The 18313-nt window shown below is 38.1% G+C and overlaps 1 protein-coding gene across 1 annotated transcript in view; it reads left to right on the top strand.

Moving 5' to 3' along the window:
• The window catches only part of LOC132243214 (transmembrane 9 superfamily member 2-like), a 39195-nt gene that overhangs the window by 12789 nt on the left and 8093 nt on the right, over positions 1 to 18313 (top strand). The window contains exons 9-16 of the mRNA XM_019492768.2: positions 1265 to 1373; positions 5270 to 5402; positions 7493 to 7612; positions 7783 to 7840; positions 12417 to 12576; positions 13231 to 13382; positions 14720 to 14831; positions 16529 to 16700. Of these exons, the coding sequence (XP_019348313.2) occupies positions 1265 to 1373; positions 5270 to 5402; positions 7493 to 7612; positions 7783 to 7840; positions 12417 to 12576; positions 13231 to 13382; positions 14720 to 14831; positions 16529 to 16700 (1016 nt within the window). The remainder of the gene's footprint in view (positions 1 to 1264; positions 1374 to 5269; positions 5403 to 7492; positions 7613 to 7782; positions 7841 to 12416; positions 12577 to 13230; positions 13383 to 14719; positions 14832 to 16528; positions 16701 to 18313) is intronic.

Below are 18313 nucleotides of genomic sequence, written 5' to 3'. Positions count from 1 at the left end.
GGGCTTGCCCTTGCTGCCAAATATAAGATATCTGTATTTATCTATATATCTGAATTTGCTTTTTCTTTAATATTAGAAGCTACCATTAAATGCACAATGGACAGTCCGTCAGTTTGTGTTTTTTAGTAAACAGTATACCCAGAGTTATTGATTACTGTATAAATCGTACGCTAATCTGTAAAGAAGAAAATGCTTTGCTATGCAGAAATTTTGAAAATGGGCAGCATAACTAATTTAAATATTGAATACGTAACTGGAGCTGTTTTATTAGAACTGTGCTGGCTTGATGCATCTCATGCACCATTTGAATCTAGCATTCTTTGACCATTAGGAGAAGAGAGTCTTTCTGTTTATATGAAGGGAGATTATTTCCACGTGCTCTTTGAATATTTGTTACATAATTATACAAAGCCTAGTAGACTACCTTTTTATAATGAGAAATTAGTCTTGCTGGCCATTTTCAGAATCTCTCTTGTCTTGTAGTTAGTACTTGAGGGTCTGATCTCCTAAAAACTTTTTACACCTGCCTCGCCACTCCCTTTGGATGCTGTATCCCACTACATATGGTGCCTGTCTTCGCTTGGAACCTCTTTCCTTTCCTGGTGCACTGAGTATCTGTCCCCTTTACTTAGCCCCTACTTTATAATGTCTTCTGTCTGATCCTAAACTAGAAGTCTTAGTTAAAGGAAAGACACCTCAAAACTTAGAACTAGCATGGAGCAGGGTTGTCTGCTTATCAGTGTTTTGTACATCTCAGTTGTATGTTGGGCACCTAAGATCCAAACTTCTGTGAGTATTCATTTGCTACAAGCAGTACCATTTGATTTAATAGGAAAGAGCCTCTGCTCAAACTTGTGACCTTCCTCTAAATCGTTCAGTTTTTCTTACCCCAGCAGTAGGTTTTAGAAGCATTTACAGTACACTCCTAAAACTAGCATAATAGAAAGCACACGACTAGTTGTGCTTGATAGATTGAAAACAAAGAGATATTGTATTTAATTGTCTTGTCAGTAAACAGCAGTTCATAAAATGCTATTCTCTGTGTTCCTAGGCAGTCATTAAGCAACTCATAACTTTTATTATAGCTTGTTTTTTGTGTAGGAAAACATTAAAGTTAAAAGATGTGATGATGGCTTACATAAGAAATTGGTATCTAAGTCTATGCCACAGACTTTAAATATGCATTTTTGTGTGACTTGTGGTATCCGTTCTGGAGTCTAAAAAAGTGGATTGAAACTTTGTCTTTTTTTTTCTTTATCTACAGCATAATGAATTCCCTTGTAATTGTTCTCTTCTTATCTGGCATGGTGGCTATGATCATACTGAGGACTCTTCATAAAGATATTGCAAGATACAACCAGATTGACTCTTCTGTGAGTAAGAATTACGGTTTTTAGATGAGGTCTTGTGCTAGGGATAGTACAATCTACTAACTGCAGTTCTGAACGTAGTTTAGGGGGAAGTGCAATATAAGCAGTATATTCTGTGTAATAAGCAGGGATCCTGGTTTTCTTGCATTTTAAAAGTCCCCCATTTTTGGACTAAAAAAAGTAACCCCAAATCCACATTTTTTTTTTCTGATTTTAAAATGAAACTATATAGTTGTTTCATTTTATTCACGGAAAAATGTGGATTTGGGGTTACTTTTTTAATCTGAAAATTAGTTTTGTTTTTGTTTTGTTTTTTTAAAATCAGAGAAAACTAGGATCCCTGGTAATAAGTGGCTTCTTGAGCAGGCAGATCTATGTTGGTAACATCCCATTAAGGTCAGCATTAATTGGCCTTAATGAGAGCTGTTCATCTATAATGCAGTTAAATGTAAAGGTGGTAAGTCTTTGAGGAATATGGAAGACCTCCTTTAGATGCTGGTCCAACTACATGGAAACAGTCTGGGAAATGATGCTTTTTGCAGTCAGAAGCCTAGGAGAAAAAATTCTGTAATCAATTTATGATTTAGTAGAATGCAGATTTGTTTTCTTGTAAGAGCCTCTTGAAAGTTCATTTGGATGGATTTTTGAGGCATGTATGTCCAAGAATAAAAACTTTGTAAATTCAGGAGCTAGGATTTCTGTAGAGTCTCTGTATACAGAATTGGATTCCGGTAAGGCCCAGCCCCTCTCCTAAAACCTCTGTTCCAGCTGCTTAAACTCTGTAGACTCTTGTTCTGCTTCTGAATAACTAGAATGCACCAAAGAGCCACAGAGTAAAAAAGGCCTCAGAATAACAGATAGAAACAGGTGATTCATGCTGTCCGGAAGATGTGGTAGAGGGTCATATGTGCTTCACCTCTGTAATAAAATAGTTCATTGGAGTATGTTTTCAATAGACTCCTGCTGTGTTTAGTTATTTTATGCTTAGGTAGGTGAATGTTTGAGCACAGGAATTGTTGGGAAAACTGCATCAGCGATGGATTTTGGAGGCTGCCTTTTTAGTTCCACATAGTGACCAAAGCTTGTTGCCATCTCACTGTTAACCTGTTGCTGATCTTCCATTTCATTCCTAAAAAATGCAGATCTTGGTGGTAACTGCCTAGATCCAACATGTGCCCGTGACTGAAAGGGAAACTTACCTAGAATCAGTCCAGATAATTTCTCCAGACCAAAATGAGATGAGACAACACTGTAGAAGTTCATGTTGCCCCTGCCATTTAGCAGTTTTGGCTGAATAATGTAAATCAGAGGCAATATTTTTTTCTCCCCCAAAATGACTTGTGATTAACAAATGCTACACAATGAATGCAGGAGCCACAGTCCTTTTCTGTGTGTATACTTTCTTCTTTTCTGATGGATAATGTCTTTTGTCAGCGTAAATCCAGACAGAGTAATTTAAAAAAATAGAAATATTCCACATCCTCTTCCTGATCACTTCTGTAAAATTTTCTGTGGTCTCTTAGTAACTTTTTTTTTCAGTATCTTACTACTGTGTCAGTTTGTCAAGCTGGCTTTTCTTTTACCTTGATGAAGAGTGAGATTTGTGAAAAGTAGATTAGTTTTACTGGGTCAGGTAGGAGAAAATTTACTTACAAAAAGCTCCTAATTATATTACTGCTTTGTAAGACAGATCTATTGTGACTTATGGAACTGAATTACAAGTAATAGTTCAGGGGAGGGCACAGATTGAAGGAAGAGAGATATTGAAGCTAATGTCTCATTTATTTCTTAAAAATTAGTATTCCCATTTCAAGGCAGGTAAAAGCATAAGATGCTGAGTGTGTATGTGTAATAATATGTGTATGGAGCATTTCAACTGGGTTCCAACATATTGCTAACCAAGTATGCAAAAAACGGAGGTTTTAACTGTGAGGTTTTAAAGATACAGCTAGGGTTATATTTGTTTTAGAGTTCAAACCTTTCAGAATTCATACTGTTGAATTTTCCTCCCCAACCATAAGATTCTTAAAGGGGTGCGGGTGGAGGGAAGGCACTAAGAGTCTTATAATCATGGATGCAGGAGCTTTAAGAAAATAGCATTAGATATTCTGAAACTTGTGATTAAAATTTGGGAGGTAGCCACATGGGGTCATGTGTAATGCAAGTGGAGGCTTCCAGTGTTTTATCATATAGTTAACATCATCTCGCTATTCCTATATAATTGTACCAAAACATGCTTTTCTTCTGGGGCATATGGCAATACTGTACCAAAAATGATGCATTCGCACGTATGTAGCAGTTGTGCATACATGTAGTTCTATGTAAACGTGTGTGGGACTTTTATACACATACACGTACATACATATGTCTTGAAGAAGCTTTTGTGTCTTGCTATGGATAATTTAAAAAATAGAAGTCTGAATATGTATGTAATCACAATGCCAAATGATGTTCTTTAATTCATCTGGCCTTTAAAGAGCAGTGTTGCAGTCAAGACGCAAGGTAAAATAAAGCATAAACAACACTCTCTTGTAAGCATTATTTCTACCATACGCTTAAGAGTACTCATACTCTGTTTTTGTTAGGTAAAAATTTGCAAGCACCCCATAAGTCAGAGTACTGTTTTAAGAAGTGGTTGTCATCATGTCATATATTTAGTCTTTCACATGGATAGCTAACTAGGAAGTATCAGTATCTGACACTACCCGTGGCAAGCACTATGAAGATTCCTAAACACAAATGGTATTTTAGTTCTTATAGTTAAACTACAGGCACCTCATCTGTGATTTGGAAATAATCAAAAGACTTGCTAAAAGTCTGTCCCGTAAGTGGAGGCGATGTTTTGGTTCATAGAAGACGAGACAAAAACTCAAGGTGTCCAACCTGATCTCATAGCTTACTTTATTTGCTCCTTTAGCAGAAGGGGAAAAGACTTCTAGAGGAGAATTTATTGTGCTTTTGAGTTGTGGGGAATCCTAAGTCTAGACCCATGGTGTCTTTTTTCTTTCTTCATTTTAATCCTTGCTGTAAAACTGCCGCCTTTACATCTTAATAGCAGAGATCTTTCTCCTAGCACATCTCAACCTCCTGATTTTAACTTTTTGTCCACCATGGCTGTACATAGTAACCAACGCTTCCAAAGGTGCCTGTTCCTGGCTAAGTTGCTGTATAATTACCCAGTTCTGCCTGCCTGCCTTCTCACCCTTATTTCTCCCTACCTTCCTCTCCCCCGAATACCCTTGGGTATCTAATTTTGGTATTAAACGCTCCAGTGAAATATCTGCTTCTGGGCTGGATGATCCATGGGAAAATAGCAGTTCTTGACTGTATGGAGTTTAAGTATATTTGTATTCATTAAGAATTTGCTGCTGCTTCATGCCTCCTGATAATGTTTCTTAAAACTCTGAAACCAAGTAAGTCCATTCAGTTTTTGGCCAGCATGTAGACTGGGCAGAGAAGAAGATATCCAGAGTATAAGGAGCAGAGATCTGTACTTGCAAAGTAAAGCAAAAAGCTTGCACTTGTTCCTTTAGGATTACTATTGAGATGCTTTCACATGTAAGCAAAAGAGATAAATATTTAAATGCTTTAAACCAAAGTGAAATGCAGTGATCTAAGTTAAACTAAATGAATGTTTACGTTAGCATTATGAGGTTTGTAGTTAATCACATTGCTTCTCTCCCCCTAAAAATAAGGATTTCATTGTAAATCTTTCTTTTTTTTTTCTTTCTGTGAGCCATTAGGAGCTTGTAAAATCAGTGAGTGAATTGTTGGATACCATGAGTCTGTTTTTGGAATCAATCAAAAAGTTAATCAAACTTTAAAAGTGTGTTTCACATCTTGTATGAATTCACTGATTAATTCTTTATAATTGAAGAGTCTGTTCTCATTTTATGCAGGAAGATGCCCAAGAGGAATTTGGTTGGAAGTTGGTTCATGGAGATGTATTTAGACCTCCAAGAAAGGGAATGCTGTTATCTGTCTTCCTGGGTCAAGGAACACAAATTTTCATTATGACCTTTATTACTCTATGTAAGTAGCAACAAGTTATCAAAACTGCACCATTACAATTTACTGATGTAATACCATAAGAAACAAGAGAAGATTTCTGGTATAGCTGGTTGTCCTTATACTGGTGGCAAAACCTTTTCTTTTAATAAAAGAAAAAAATACAACACTTTTGAAATAGTAAGCCAGATCACTGCACTAACGCTATTGTAAGCCTTATAATTTTGGCCATAATTGTATTTGCAAGAGCAAATTCAGATACTAAGTTGGTAGAAATGAAGTTACTGATGTACAAATCCCTTACATAAAAATAATACTCTATTCACATTTATCCTTTAGGGTTTGAATGATAGCAGGAGGCAAATGCAAGCTTGAAGGCATTTAATTAAAACTGTTTTCAGACCACTCTTCTAGCATATTTGTTTCCACAGCCAGCAGTCATCTTGAAATAAGAGCTAATGCATGTGCCAGTAAAATGACAGACAGTACTTGGATTACTCGATGATCCTGGCATAAATACCTAGATCCATGCATAACGTTTTAATCTGTACCAGATTAGTATGTCTCATTACATGTGCCCTGCCAGAAGCTCTTATATTTCCTTTTCTCACTTGCACATTAAATTATAGAAACACTGTGGCTTATGTATGAAGGTAAACTCTTACAAAAATGAGAAGAGTATGAACACTTTTTCTTATTAAGTTATTTGTTCAAAGTTTATATACTAGCAAAGTGTTACCTTTTGAATATCTTGATGCCAGGTGACAGTACATCTAGGTAAAAACAGTTGCTGTGATTTCTTTTTCTTTCCTTCTTGTTTGTTTGTTGTTTTTTTTTTGGGGGGGGGGGGCATTTGCCAGAGAACTCTTCCTGCTGTAAATAACATAGTAAAGAATGAAACTGGCCTTCCACAGTACTTTTTCACTTGCAAAAGAGGTTTAGACACAAGAGAACCTATGTGTTCTGCTTATGGTTTATAATAAAAAGTGTATTTGTGTGCTTACCCTAGATGTTTTTTAAATATATCTGTCATGTCTAGCAGTGCACTGTAAGTCTTTGGCCTTTTGATTCTAGTTTGATTCAAGCTTTAAACCTTACTGAAAAAGGATTGGGCAGTGTTGTGGCCTTTGACTCCCAATGGAGCGTGGTGTAATCAGCCCCTCGGTATAGAAAATCATTTGGACTTGCTCAGACTAGCTGGGGATAAACAGAAAGTCAGCTTTATGGGCAAGCTAGACCTTTTGTATTCAACATTTCAAAACACTAGCATTTTGTTGTTGTGATCTGTTTGTGGTATGAATTGTCTTTGAATAGCCGATGTAGGGTACTTGGGTGTATAATAGAAAACAAATCAGTAGGGTGTGGGTGTGGTGACAAGGCCTAATCCAGGCCCTTAAAGATTGCTTCAGGTTTTTTCCCCATCTGCTTTTAAAGCTCAGTTGTTTTATCAGTGAAAAATGGTAATTTTCCTTACCATTCCATTATGCTTATTTTACCCAGAGTGAAAAAATTATTGCTTTTATGGTGTTAGCAGATCAGAATGTGAAATGTCTAACCCAACTTGATATATTCCTGGCCGGCTTGCATCTCGGAGAAAATTACTCTTCAGTGTTCTGGTTTAGCTTATCCTTTGCTCTATTTCTAATGTGATGCCATGTAATTAATATAAAAAGATGCCTTTTGTGTCTTGGTAAATCACTTCATCCATAAGATGGCTCTGGGAACCTGTTTCCAATTACAACAATTTCACAAACCACTAGTATGGTTTAGCATAAGAAATCTGTAGCATAGATGTTTTTCTTTAAGTCAGCTTCCAGCTGGAGATCAGGGTAAGGAATTGATGAACTCCCTTTCGGAGAATCTTTCTGGGCCTACTCTTACAGTTGAACAAACTTTGACAGGAATTTATTTTCAGGATGGTCCTCCTTGTTCATAGACGCTTCCTTTAGAGCTAGGCCGCAGTAGGGTGCATATTTTAGTGATCAGTCCATTTTCACACGTACGCCAAGGTTGTTATTTAAACATTTGCCAATGAAATTGATAAATGTGGGCACTGTGGTATAGGTTAGCACACAGGGCACAAATGACCTAGTGTTTCTTTTCCCACCTTTTAGTTCTAGCTTGTCTTGGTTTTCTTTCTCCTGCCAACCGGGGAGCTTTGATGACTTGTGCGGTTGTCCTGTGGGTCTTACTTGGCACTCCAGCTGGTTATGTGTCTGCTCGAATGTACAAGAGTAAGTATGAACATTTGTTTGCTTTGACACCAGTGTGATTTAAAATCAGAGTTACAAGGCGTAATGTGCAACTGGAGCAGACATTTCAGATGGCAAACCTGTTACCTGCTGCACAATTTTTAAGAAGTACTAAGTTTGAAATTCTAGTAATTGTTTTTAATTTTTTTCAGCATTTAGAGGTGAAAAGTGGAAGACGAACGTTTTGCTGACGGCTCTGCTGTGCCCTGGGTTAGTACTTTATTTATCCTTATGAGACTTCCCCCCCTATGCCCTCATATAGCTGAATGGCTCCATTGGCAATGTCTGTTTCTAGCCTAAGCCTCTCTTTTCCAGTGGGCTGCCTCAAGGGGCTCCCTTGAGTCTAAAAAGGTTGAGAACCACTAGTCTAGATGCTCATGTTTTATAGGATGTTCATCTTGAATGTTTGTGGGTACGTACTGGACAGGCAATTCTGTCAGCACTCATGAGTAGGAGCTCCTGCTGTCATTGGAGCTGGTCATAAATTTTCCACTAAGTTTAGGGGTTGGGTTTGAGCCTTTAACTCTAGGTACATGCACCTTGCAGCGCCTGGTTCTTGGCTGGGCAAATCGACATCTGCTGAGCTCCACACTACCACAGCTATATTGTTATTGGTACTAAAGCGAGCTGGTTTTAAGTCACTTGTGTATCCCTGCATTTCACTCGAGTAACAATGGTGACTGCACTGTACCTACAGCCTCTGTTTTCTTGCAAATACTTTATCTTGCTTTTGTCCCCCGAGTGTATTTAAAATGTTCCCCTGAAAGACCATGTAAAAGGGACACTGGAATCCTATCCAAAAGTCGTCTTGTGCAGCTACATTGAGTACTCTCTAAAAGCGACTAGGCTGTGGTATAGGGGGAATGATGTGGGGCTCTACTTGCATAGCTCTTACAATCGATATTACAAGCATCTCCTCTGGAAACTGCCTCTACCTCAAAATATCGTTATTTAAAAATAACATAGCACGCAAAATTGTACTGGAAACCTTTAAAGGTAATTTAATGTTGTCCTTTAACACAGAAGATTGCTGGCTGGAGGTAGTTATTGATACAGTGTTCATTGTGAGCTAGAAGGAAAATAGGTGCTATGATATACAGTGTGGACTCTTGGCATAGGAAATAGCTAAGGCAATTTATCCGATTTGTGTTCAGTAAATATTTTGAATTTGTCCTCAGGCTTTTTCTAGGTGACCTATTGCAAAATATTGCTTAGCAAGATATTTTTCAACACCACTTACTAAATTAAGGCAGACAACTAAAGTAGAGCTAGCTGTAGAATCATAGAAATGTAGGGCTGGAAGGGGCCTCAAATAATTTTGTAGTTCAGCCCTCCGCGCTGAGGCAGGATCAAGCATGCTTAGGCCGTCTGTGCTGGGTATTTTGTGTAACCTGTTTTAAACACTGCTAATGAAAGAGATTCTGCAACCTGCGTAGGTAGTCCTGTGTTTCATCACTAGAATAGTAAGTTAGCTCCTTAAGATTCAAATTGAGATGACTCTTCTTGTGCTTCTTCCCCCAGAGGCCATGGAGAGCAGTTAATCACTCTCTCCTTTATGTGGACCTTTTACTTGCTGGGAGGCTATTATCGTGTTCCACCTACAGACTTCTCTTTTTGTAGACTAAGAACACTCGTTTCCTTTAACCTTTCTTCCTAAGTGATCTTTTTTTGAGCCTCTTGCTGTTCTTGTTGATGAAAAAAAGCCAAACCAGGTGAATGTGAAAGCAGTGCCCCAGACAGCACAATCTAGCAGAGACCTTGCTAGTGTTGATAGTTTGTGCAAGTGCCATATGCCACTGGTTAGGATCCATATGGTGATTCTTTTAGACTGGTGGGAACTTTTAAAATGCCCTGGAGGTAGCGTTTAGTTTGGTGTAGCATATAGTGCTTTTCTACATCTCCAGTCACTATTTACTGGCCATATAGTGATGCATAGAAAACAGGTTGGTTGCTCTTCCATCTTGAGTAATGGAATATTGAGTTCAGTAGCTGGTGTGGCTGTAGTAAGAAGGGGGATGAGTTTGTTCCTATTGCCTCAAGACTTGCTTTTTATTTTTTCTGGAAGTGTCCTATATTTTCTGGAAGCGTCCAATATTCCTTAAGCTAGTGCCTTGAGGAGGTGAAAAATTTCCAACATACATGTCCCTGCCCAAGGTTGAGGAAAGATTATAAATCTTTTCCAAAAGCATCTCTGCCAAAAATATAGAATTAATAAAACATGATTTTGGTTTAGTAAACCAGAATTCGATCAGACAAAATGTAACGTGTTCTGTAAAGACTTGGTCCGTAGTATTTCTATGTGGAAATTTATTCCCAAACAAAATGTGCTTCAGTCTCCCTGCTGTCATTTAGATATTATCTTGAGAGGGCAGAGAGTACTTATCTGTGGGGGGAAAAAAAAATCACACTGATAATTTAAACTCCAGAATAAATTCAGTTTCACAGAGGAAGTAAAATGATTGGGAATGGTGAAATAAGAACAGATGTCTTGATTATGCTAGGCTAGTTCAGTAAATTTGCATAATGTCATAAACAGCCCTAGGCAGTTGTATGCTCAGTAGACTAATGAGAATGTATATTTTCACTTTTTTTTTTTTCTAACTTCGGAGGGCAAAAAATCTGAAATTGGACTGCTAACATGGGCAACTCTCAAAATATGCTTTACAACACTTATTTCCCTAGATCTGATTTAATACACATTTGGAGGATACTTACTTGGAAATATCTGGGAGCAATTTGTGAAATAAAACTTTCATTTTTTGCAAATGTTTTTTTGGCTGGTAAGGCTCCTTCTGGCAAATGATTTGTCCGTGACTTTCTTTAACTTTCTGTCCAGTATGTTGGACCATGCATCTTTCTATGAGATGAGTATCAATTCTGCTTTAGGCACTTTTCCATAATGAGTCCCGGAGCGGTGTGTTTGGCAGTGGCGCTTCCGGAGACTGAGTCTTCTCTGATATGCTTCCTGTTCCTTGGGTAGTAAAAATCCAAGCAGGCTCCCATACCAGGTTTCCAAGCAATGCATTTTTTTGCATGTAGGATGCGATTTGTTTGAAATCTTTTAATTACTTTTCTCAATGATTTTAAAATCGGATTTTAGTGTCAATGTTTCCTTACGATTTTCAGAAATCAGAAGCAGTTGGGGAGGTCGGCAGGATGACACATTTTCTTGAAGGCTAGGGAGAACACCATTGAGGTGGCAGTACAGGAAATTGTTTGCTTCCTAGCATAGACTAAAAATGCAGGAGGCTGTCAAGTAAGAGGACGTTTGACGTCTAAAAAACCACTTGTTAGGGCTTAAGAAAATCTGCCTAGCTTGGGTTTTCTCTCTACAGTTATTTAAAGAAATGTAAGATGCCCTGCTGATTGAACTGAATAAATAATGCACTGTAATTTTAGTAACTTAGTTCCTGCTGAAATTTTGCATCTTTTTTAAAATGGTACAGTGAGATGATGTCTTTATAAATAGCAAATTTGAGTTCACTTTTACATATCGCCTTTCTGATTGCTGAAGGATGACTTGATCGTAACAATAATCTGTTTTTAAAATTGGCCTGCTTCCGACCAGATTCATTCTGTGATTATATGCCAGTATTTGTTGCCAGGAGTGATTTTTGATATGCTGAAGCTTGGATTTTGCCATCGTTGAATGAATTTGGTGCAAGAAACACATTGATTAGGAAGTATTCACCTAAGCATTAAAAATTGCTAGCAAGAATAGGCAAGTAATTGCAGGCAAAAAGACTGTAGAGACAAGAGCTTGCTAAAACACATAAACTGTTTGCTCTTGTGACTCTTGTATTAGTTCAATTTGGTTATATAGATAAGCTTGTTTGAATAATTAATCCTACTATAGAAAGTTCCTAAAGTTGTAAGGCTCCTGTTGCTAAATGCCTGTAATTGTTTCCTTACAAAAACCACACCTTCTTATGAATTACTGCTGGAACAGTATGGCATGGCTAGAGAAAAGAAAACAAGAGCAGGTACTTGTAACCTGCTAGTTCAGTGGTTCCCAGCCTTTCCGATCCTGTGGAACAGATCTCTCGCAGATGGGTTTAGGTCTGGTGAGCCTCGGGTTTTGAAACTTGGCAGTGAGGGAGCAGTAGCAGCATTAATTGCCACCATTCCCCTGCCCCAGATTTATGGATCTGTGGGCTGGGTGTGTTCTTGTTGCACCAAAAAAAAAAAAAAAAGGCAACAGCATACTGGGTTTTATTAACGAGTGTCGCTTGCAAGTCGAGGGAAGTGACTGTTCCTGTGTTCAGCACTAATATGGCCTCACATGGAGTTCTGTGTCTATTTTTGGGCTCCACGCTTCAAGAAGGACAGATTGGAGAGAGTGCAGTGCACAAAAAAATGACTAGGAGCCTTGGAAGCAAGACTATGAGGAAAGGTTGGAACTGCAACAGAGGAAATGTAGGTTGGAGATTTTTAGGGACTTTCTGACTCTGAGGGTGGCCAGGCATTGGGACAGTCTGCCTAGAGAAGCTGTGGAATCTCTATCCTTGGACATTTGTAAGAGCAGGTTGGACAGACACTTGGCTGGGGTGATTTAGTCATGGATGACCTGCCTTAAGCAGGGAGCTGGGCTAGATGACCTTAGGAGGTCCTTTCCAGCCCTACCTTTGTATAATTCTATGATACTGCTCTGTGGGCTGTAGGTTGAGCACCACTGCTCTAGTTTCATGAACTGCATAAATGTTTTTAACTCCTCTTCATTTATTTTAACTTGTCTAAGCAGGGTTCTACTCAGTTTTTGATGCTGTATTTCGAATTTCCTTTCCAGAATTGTCTTTGCCGATTTCTTCATTATGAATCTCATTCTCTGGGTGAAGGGATCATCGGCTGCTATCCCCTTTGGCACGCTGGTTGCTATCCTGGCCATGTGGTTTGGAATTTCTGTCCCGCTAACCTTTGTCGGTGCATATTTTGGATTCAAAGAGAAAGTAGGTTTTGAGTGAAATCCATATTGTTCTGCTCCTTGAGATAATAGCTCTATTCTACAGTTAAACATTTATAGTATATTGAAGCTGTTGGCATAAAAAACTTGGAATTTGGCTATAATGTATAAGGCTGTTGATTCTGAAAGGAATTGTCAACTTCTGATTTGAGAGTTGTTTTTTATGAATATTTTGAAACCAATTGCACATTTTCCTGCAGCCTATTTTTCCTGGCTTAAAAAACAATTTTCTGACAGTCTTCACTGTAGCTCTGCTTGCACAGTTTCTTTGCTGAAGTCATTCGATTTAATATAGTATAAAATCGGTGATTCTGCTTTTAAAAACGACATAACATAAAGAGCTCCCCCTTCCTACATTTTCATTGTGCCAAGTCAGCAGTGAGGTAAAATAGCTAGAATTCCCTATTTTCTACAGTTGCCTTGTAATTTTAATAGCTGTGGCTTGGCTCAGTGTTTTCATCCATCATCTGCATTACAAGATTAGTGGGAAAGACCCATTCTTTGTTAATATGAGATGCATACGAACGCTTATGAAAAAATATTTAAATGACACTCAGTTAAGAAATAACGTGAGGGGAGTAATCAATAATATAGTAATAAGGTGTTTTTCCTTTTTTCTTTGTGTTAATTTCTCTCAAAGCCTATTGAACACCCAGTTCGCACAAACCAGATTCCACGGCAAATCCCGGAGCAGTCCTTTTTCACAAAGCCGCTGCCTGGGATCATCATGGGGGGCATCTTGCCATTTGGTTGCATCTTTATTCAACTTTTTTTCATTCTAAACAGCATTTGGTAAGTTTTATTTTTGTTTTAGACCGCCTGGACTGTCAACTCAAACTTGGGGACAAACAAAAAAAGATGTGTACAGTGAGCACGCAGATGACTCAAAATCAGGGTTTCGGAAAACTGATAAACACCTAGGACCTATGATCTTTCTGTCACTTTTTCTCCAGAGGCACAGCATGTTATATATGGGCATTTAAAAACACTCTTCTTGCCTCTTCTAACAGAATATTTTTATGGCAAAACTCTTATGTATAGCTGCCTTTAGTTTGGAGTTAGGAGACCAAAGCAGCAGCAGTAAAGCATGACGTGTCCTAGACAGTCTTAATGCTTAAACTTTTCCTGCTATAGATGCAGCTGTGGGATGGCTCCCCGACATGGCTGCAGCACCCTGGTGGCCTTGCCTGGTTAGCAAATCCTGCTGTTTTAACTCTTTTCAAATCCACTCAAGACTTTGGATTTCACAGGTTTGTAACAAAATGCAGAAACATGTTTAACACCCACAGTTTGGTCAGATATGCACATGCAAGCCTAGAATGGTGTCTGAGGCAAGGGCTTTCTGAGACCTGAAGAAGGGTGCTTTGTGCCTGAAAGCTTGTCCAGCAATATCTCCCAGCTATACAGTTGGGCTAGTAAAAGAGATCACAAAAATAACCTCTTGCCTCATACATTTCCTGGTCTGTCGTGGCAATAACAACTCTCTGCAGCAAAGAAACCCTAGCTCAGTGCTAATCATGCATCATGTTGTTGCTCTCTTTAGGATGCCCAGCAAGCATGTATATGGTTTATTCAGATATGCTTTCATATTTTGACATTTTGTCCATTTAGAAGAATGTTCTATGGGACTGAAGTCTCAAGCTTTTAAATATATATAGAGTAGAATACTGTAGTGGATATTTATTCACTTTTTACCACTAGTTCTTTACAGGTAGTGGGTGGGTGAGTGTGTGGGTGTGTTTGTGACTGAAGTGTAAAAGGTCACTAAATTTGCTTTGGTGCTTTTCTACCTCATCTCTCATGAAGACAAGGTTACCTTTTTACATTTTGGAGGGTTGTGTGAATTTCTGAGTTCACAAATGGCTGTTGGGTTGAAGTAAGATTATTGGGGGGATATTTAGAATAGAGCAACTGGGTGAAGATGATGTGGGGGTGGGGTGATATGAGACAGCTGGAAGACTAATTTCAGTTTTATAAAGAAGACAAATGCCAAGCTGCAGAGCAGCACAGGAGATGGAAGAATGAACCAGTGAAGCATAAGGGCCTGTTTTGCTTTGAAGTTTAATAGCATTTTCTCAGTGATAACTAGAAAGTTTACATGCATTTGGGTTTTTTTGTGTGTGTTTTAGGTCCCATCAAATGTACTACATGTTTGGTTTCCTGTTCTTAGTATTTATAATTCTTCTGATTACGTGTTCTGAGGCTACGGTCTTGCTGTGCTATTTCCATCTATGCGCAGAGGTAAATGACTGTATACAACTTTTACACTGCAATTGTCAGCATCAGTACATTATTAGCTGGCAAATGTTAATGAGGTTTAAAAGGGGCTGGGTGTTTAATCAAGGCCATCTTTAAGTTGCTGGCATTGTAGGGTACATCTCCACAACACACAGTAGCCTATTTTACTGTGTCATGTAAAAAGCCATGATGTTATGTTAATGCGCAATATAATAGCATACTGCGCATTAAGCGTCACTAAAAAAGCAGGCAAATGTGCCACTACACATTAGCATGGCTTAATGAGCATTAAGTACCTGACATTGGAGGTACTAAATTTTAATGTGCATTAGAAAAGGTGCATTAATGCATGTGTAGATGCTCCCACAGATTTTTTTGGCTATACGATATCAATTTTTATATACTTGGCCTGGTTATGGCATTGGTTTATGTTCTATGAAAAATGCATATTCAGTGTTAAAAAGGCAATTTTCAGGTTGTCTCTGGATCTGTAGCTACCTGTGCAAGCTCTCATTTGAATTCCTGGAACAATGTTGTAACAACAGAAACCACCCATAGGAATGGTCATCACAGCTGGATTAGTGGGGGTGGGGGGTGTCTTTTCTTTGTCATGAACAACTTGGGTTAAGGCAGCTGTAGAGCATAATACTTCTCTGCTCAACTTCCAGGGGCATTGTGCTAGCATCTGGCCTGTGTGTGTGTTTAGTAATTCTCTCCTTACTGCAAGGAATATTTCAGTACTTTTCTGGGAATTTCCCATAAATTTCTCTTTAACCACAGAAATTTTTTAGATCTAATTTCATTAATATTAAAAAAAAAAAATCCTTTTCAGCTGCATGTATTTAAAATTTCAGGAAAAGAATGAATGTTCCTTTTTGACTGTTCCTTGTTGAGATTGCAGAGATAATCACTCTGGGCCAATGTAATTTATGCTGCAGTTTCAGTACCAGATGTGGTAAATGTTGTGGCATCTGACATGCACACAAGTATCCCCACTTTCATGCATACCCATTAAAGGCTGCAGATGTTTGAAGCTTTTTTGCTGTCTCGGTCCTCAGCCACATAGTACCTTCATTTCTGCACAGCAAAACCAAGCGCTTTCACTGTAGAGGTAGCTACATTTTTGGCGTATTCTTATGTCATGTGCATATCAACTTGAAAAGTGCTTGAGGGTGAGATTTGGCTGATATAGTGGTAATACCAACACTTCAGTGAGTTCGTTTCCATAAGTGTTAAGTACAAGCTCAGCTTTCTAGTAAAAAGGCTCAAACACGAAATGCACAAAATCCAACCCCCTACGCCCAATAAACCCTAAACTAAAAAAAAAGAACTATTTTGAGTCTCCAGTACATTTATTTAAGATTCTTTCTTTTCCTTAAAAAAACAAACAAACAAAAAGCATTCACTTGCTAGGCCATCTCTTAAAATGTTAAATATTTAGCTTATGAACTCAACATTGTATTGGGGGGGTGGGTTAAGTTAAACATTTTAGCATTCTGTTTTGAGAGAGAATCAATAACTGGAAAAAGCAATTTAAATAAAGCAGGGCTCCGGGTAAAGTTTTGGTTTAGATAACTGCCTTGAATTTAAATTCAGCCTTCATATAGTTGCAAATAATGAATTGCTTTGAAATAATATGTAGCAGTAGTTCTTGTTCTTGGAATTTTTTTCCCCCTAAACTGGTTTATCATTTCTTCCAGGATTATCATTGGTGGTGGAGATCATTCTTAACAAGCAGCTTTACTGCAGTTTATCTTTTTATCTATGCAATTCATTACTTCTTCTCTAAACTCCAGATAACAGGAAATGCTAGCACCATTTTATACTTTGGGTATACTATGATCATGGTCCTGATTTTTTTCCTTTTCACAGGTAAGTGAAACATTGTTAATAAAATTCAATGAAATAGTTTCGGACCTTTTGGGTTGCTGTTTACTGAGCATTATAGCTGAATTAAGTTGTGAAATGCTTGTTGGCTTTCTCCAAAGCATTGCTCGTAGTTTGTACCTTCATTAAGTTTACGTTTTCTCCTCCCCCCATCTCCCAAGTATATTGGTTACATCACAATATAGGTGCATTTTTTTTTCTGATATAAAGATCTTCCAATTTAATTTTCAATGATTCTTTTCTAACTTGTTAAATTCCCTTGTTTTTTTGTAAGGTAGTGGAGCAATTGCCTAAACGTGTTTACATTTTTCAAAATGCCCTTGGCAAAATGTTGTTCTGTTGGAAATGTAAATCAAAGGGGACAAAAGGAGGCTTAAATGAGAAGTCTTCCTCTATTGAAAAGATCATGGGGTTTTGGGAATTAAAAATGCAGAGTGCCTTTTGTAAGTTATTTAACCTGTGGATGTGTGTTCATCCATAAAGTGGGACTAATGCTTATAAATTTGTGCCTTACAGTCGTAAGTATTTGTTTTAAAAAAAAAAAAGTTTAAGGATATGAAGCACTCCAAGTGCTTTGTATAATTATTAAACATAAATGTTTTTAAGCTAAAGACTTAATGTGCAATATACAGGGACAGGAGCTGGTATTTTAAATATGCTTAATGTGTACATGGTGTCCAGATGTTCCTATACTAGTGCACTTGTATTAAGAGTGACTAGTTGGAACTCAGTACCCATTAGAGTTGAATTATTTGTAAAAAGCAAATCTAGGGCTGGACAACTAAGGCAAAGCAAAGTGAGCTCTAGAATTTGCTGAATGAAATGCCCATTACACTGAGAAGTTTTTGGAAGTGTTGGACATCTCTAATTTTAAACCTATTGAAACGAGCCAAATGGGATTCCCAGGATAGGTGTTAACATAGATGGTGGAAGGATGCCTTCAGTATTTTGCTGCTGCATAGGTGCAGGCAAGACTTCATTGTAGAGCCCAGGAGAAAGTACTTTTCTCTGTGGTTCTCAATATATAGTATGCTTGAAGCATGGTATGTGAAAGAAGTGGTTTGTACAACAAAAACTCTCTAACTTGTTCTAAACAAGGACACAGTCAACGCACTAGCCTTTCTTTCCCCTTTCCCTGATCCCATGCAGAAGCTAGAGTTTGGGAAGACATTGTTCTTGTTCACTGAAAAGCCATTAGTACCGCAGAGAGGTGGCCAGAATCATCATTTGCTTGGGTGCCTGCTAGAATCTGCTAGCTGGCTGTTTTTATGTCTGGTTTTCTGCCTTACTTCAGCAAAAGATCTAAATCTCCCCCCTCAATCAAATTGATGTGAGCTTTTTAAAATAGCTTATAGAATGAAGGAAGTACCTCAGGCTGGGATGCTACTTAAAAGGGTGATTTCCACTGCTCTTGGAGAGAATCAGCCTTTTCTGCTATATTTGTATCGGCTGTCATCATTGGGTTTGCAATTAGAACTTGAGTAAAGTAACTTTGTCCCTGAGGAAACTGAAAGAAAAGTGGGGAAAAAATGATTGGGCAGTTGGTGAAAAAATGGGAACATTTATTCTTATTGGGGAAAATAAGATGGTAATAGGAG

The sequence above is a fragment of the Alligator mississippiensis genome, chromosome 8, assembly GCF_030867095.1.
Source record: "Alligator mississippiensis isolate rAllMis1 chromosome 8, rAllMis1, whole genome shotgun sequence".
Taxonomy (NCBI): Eukaryota; Metazoa; Chordata; order Crocodylia; family Alligatoridae; genus Alligator; species Alligator mississippiensis.
Note: the sequence above shows the minus strand (reverse complement) of the source record. Positions and strands in the feature narration are given on the sequence as shown.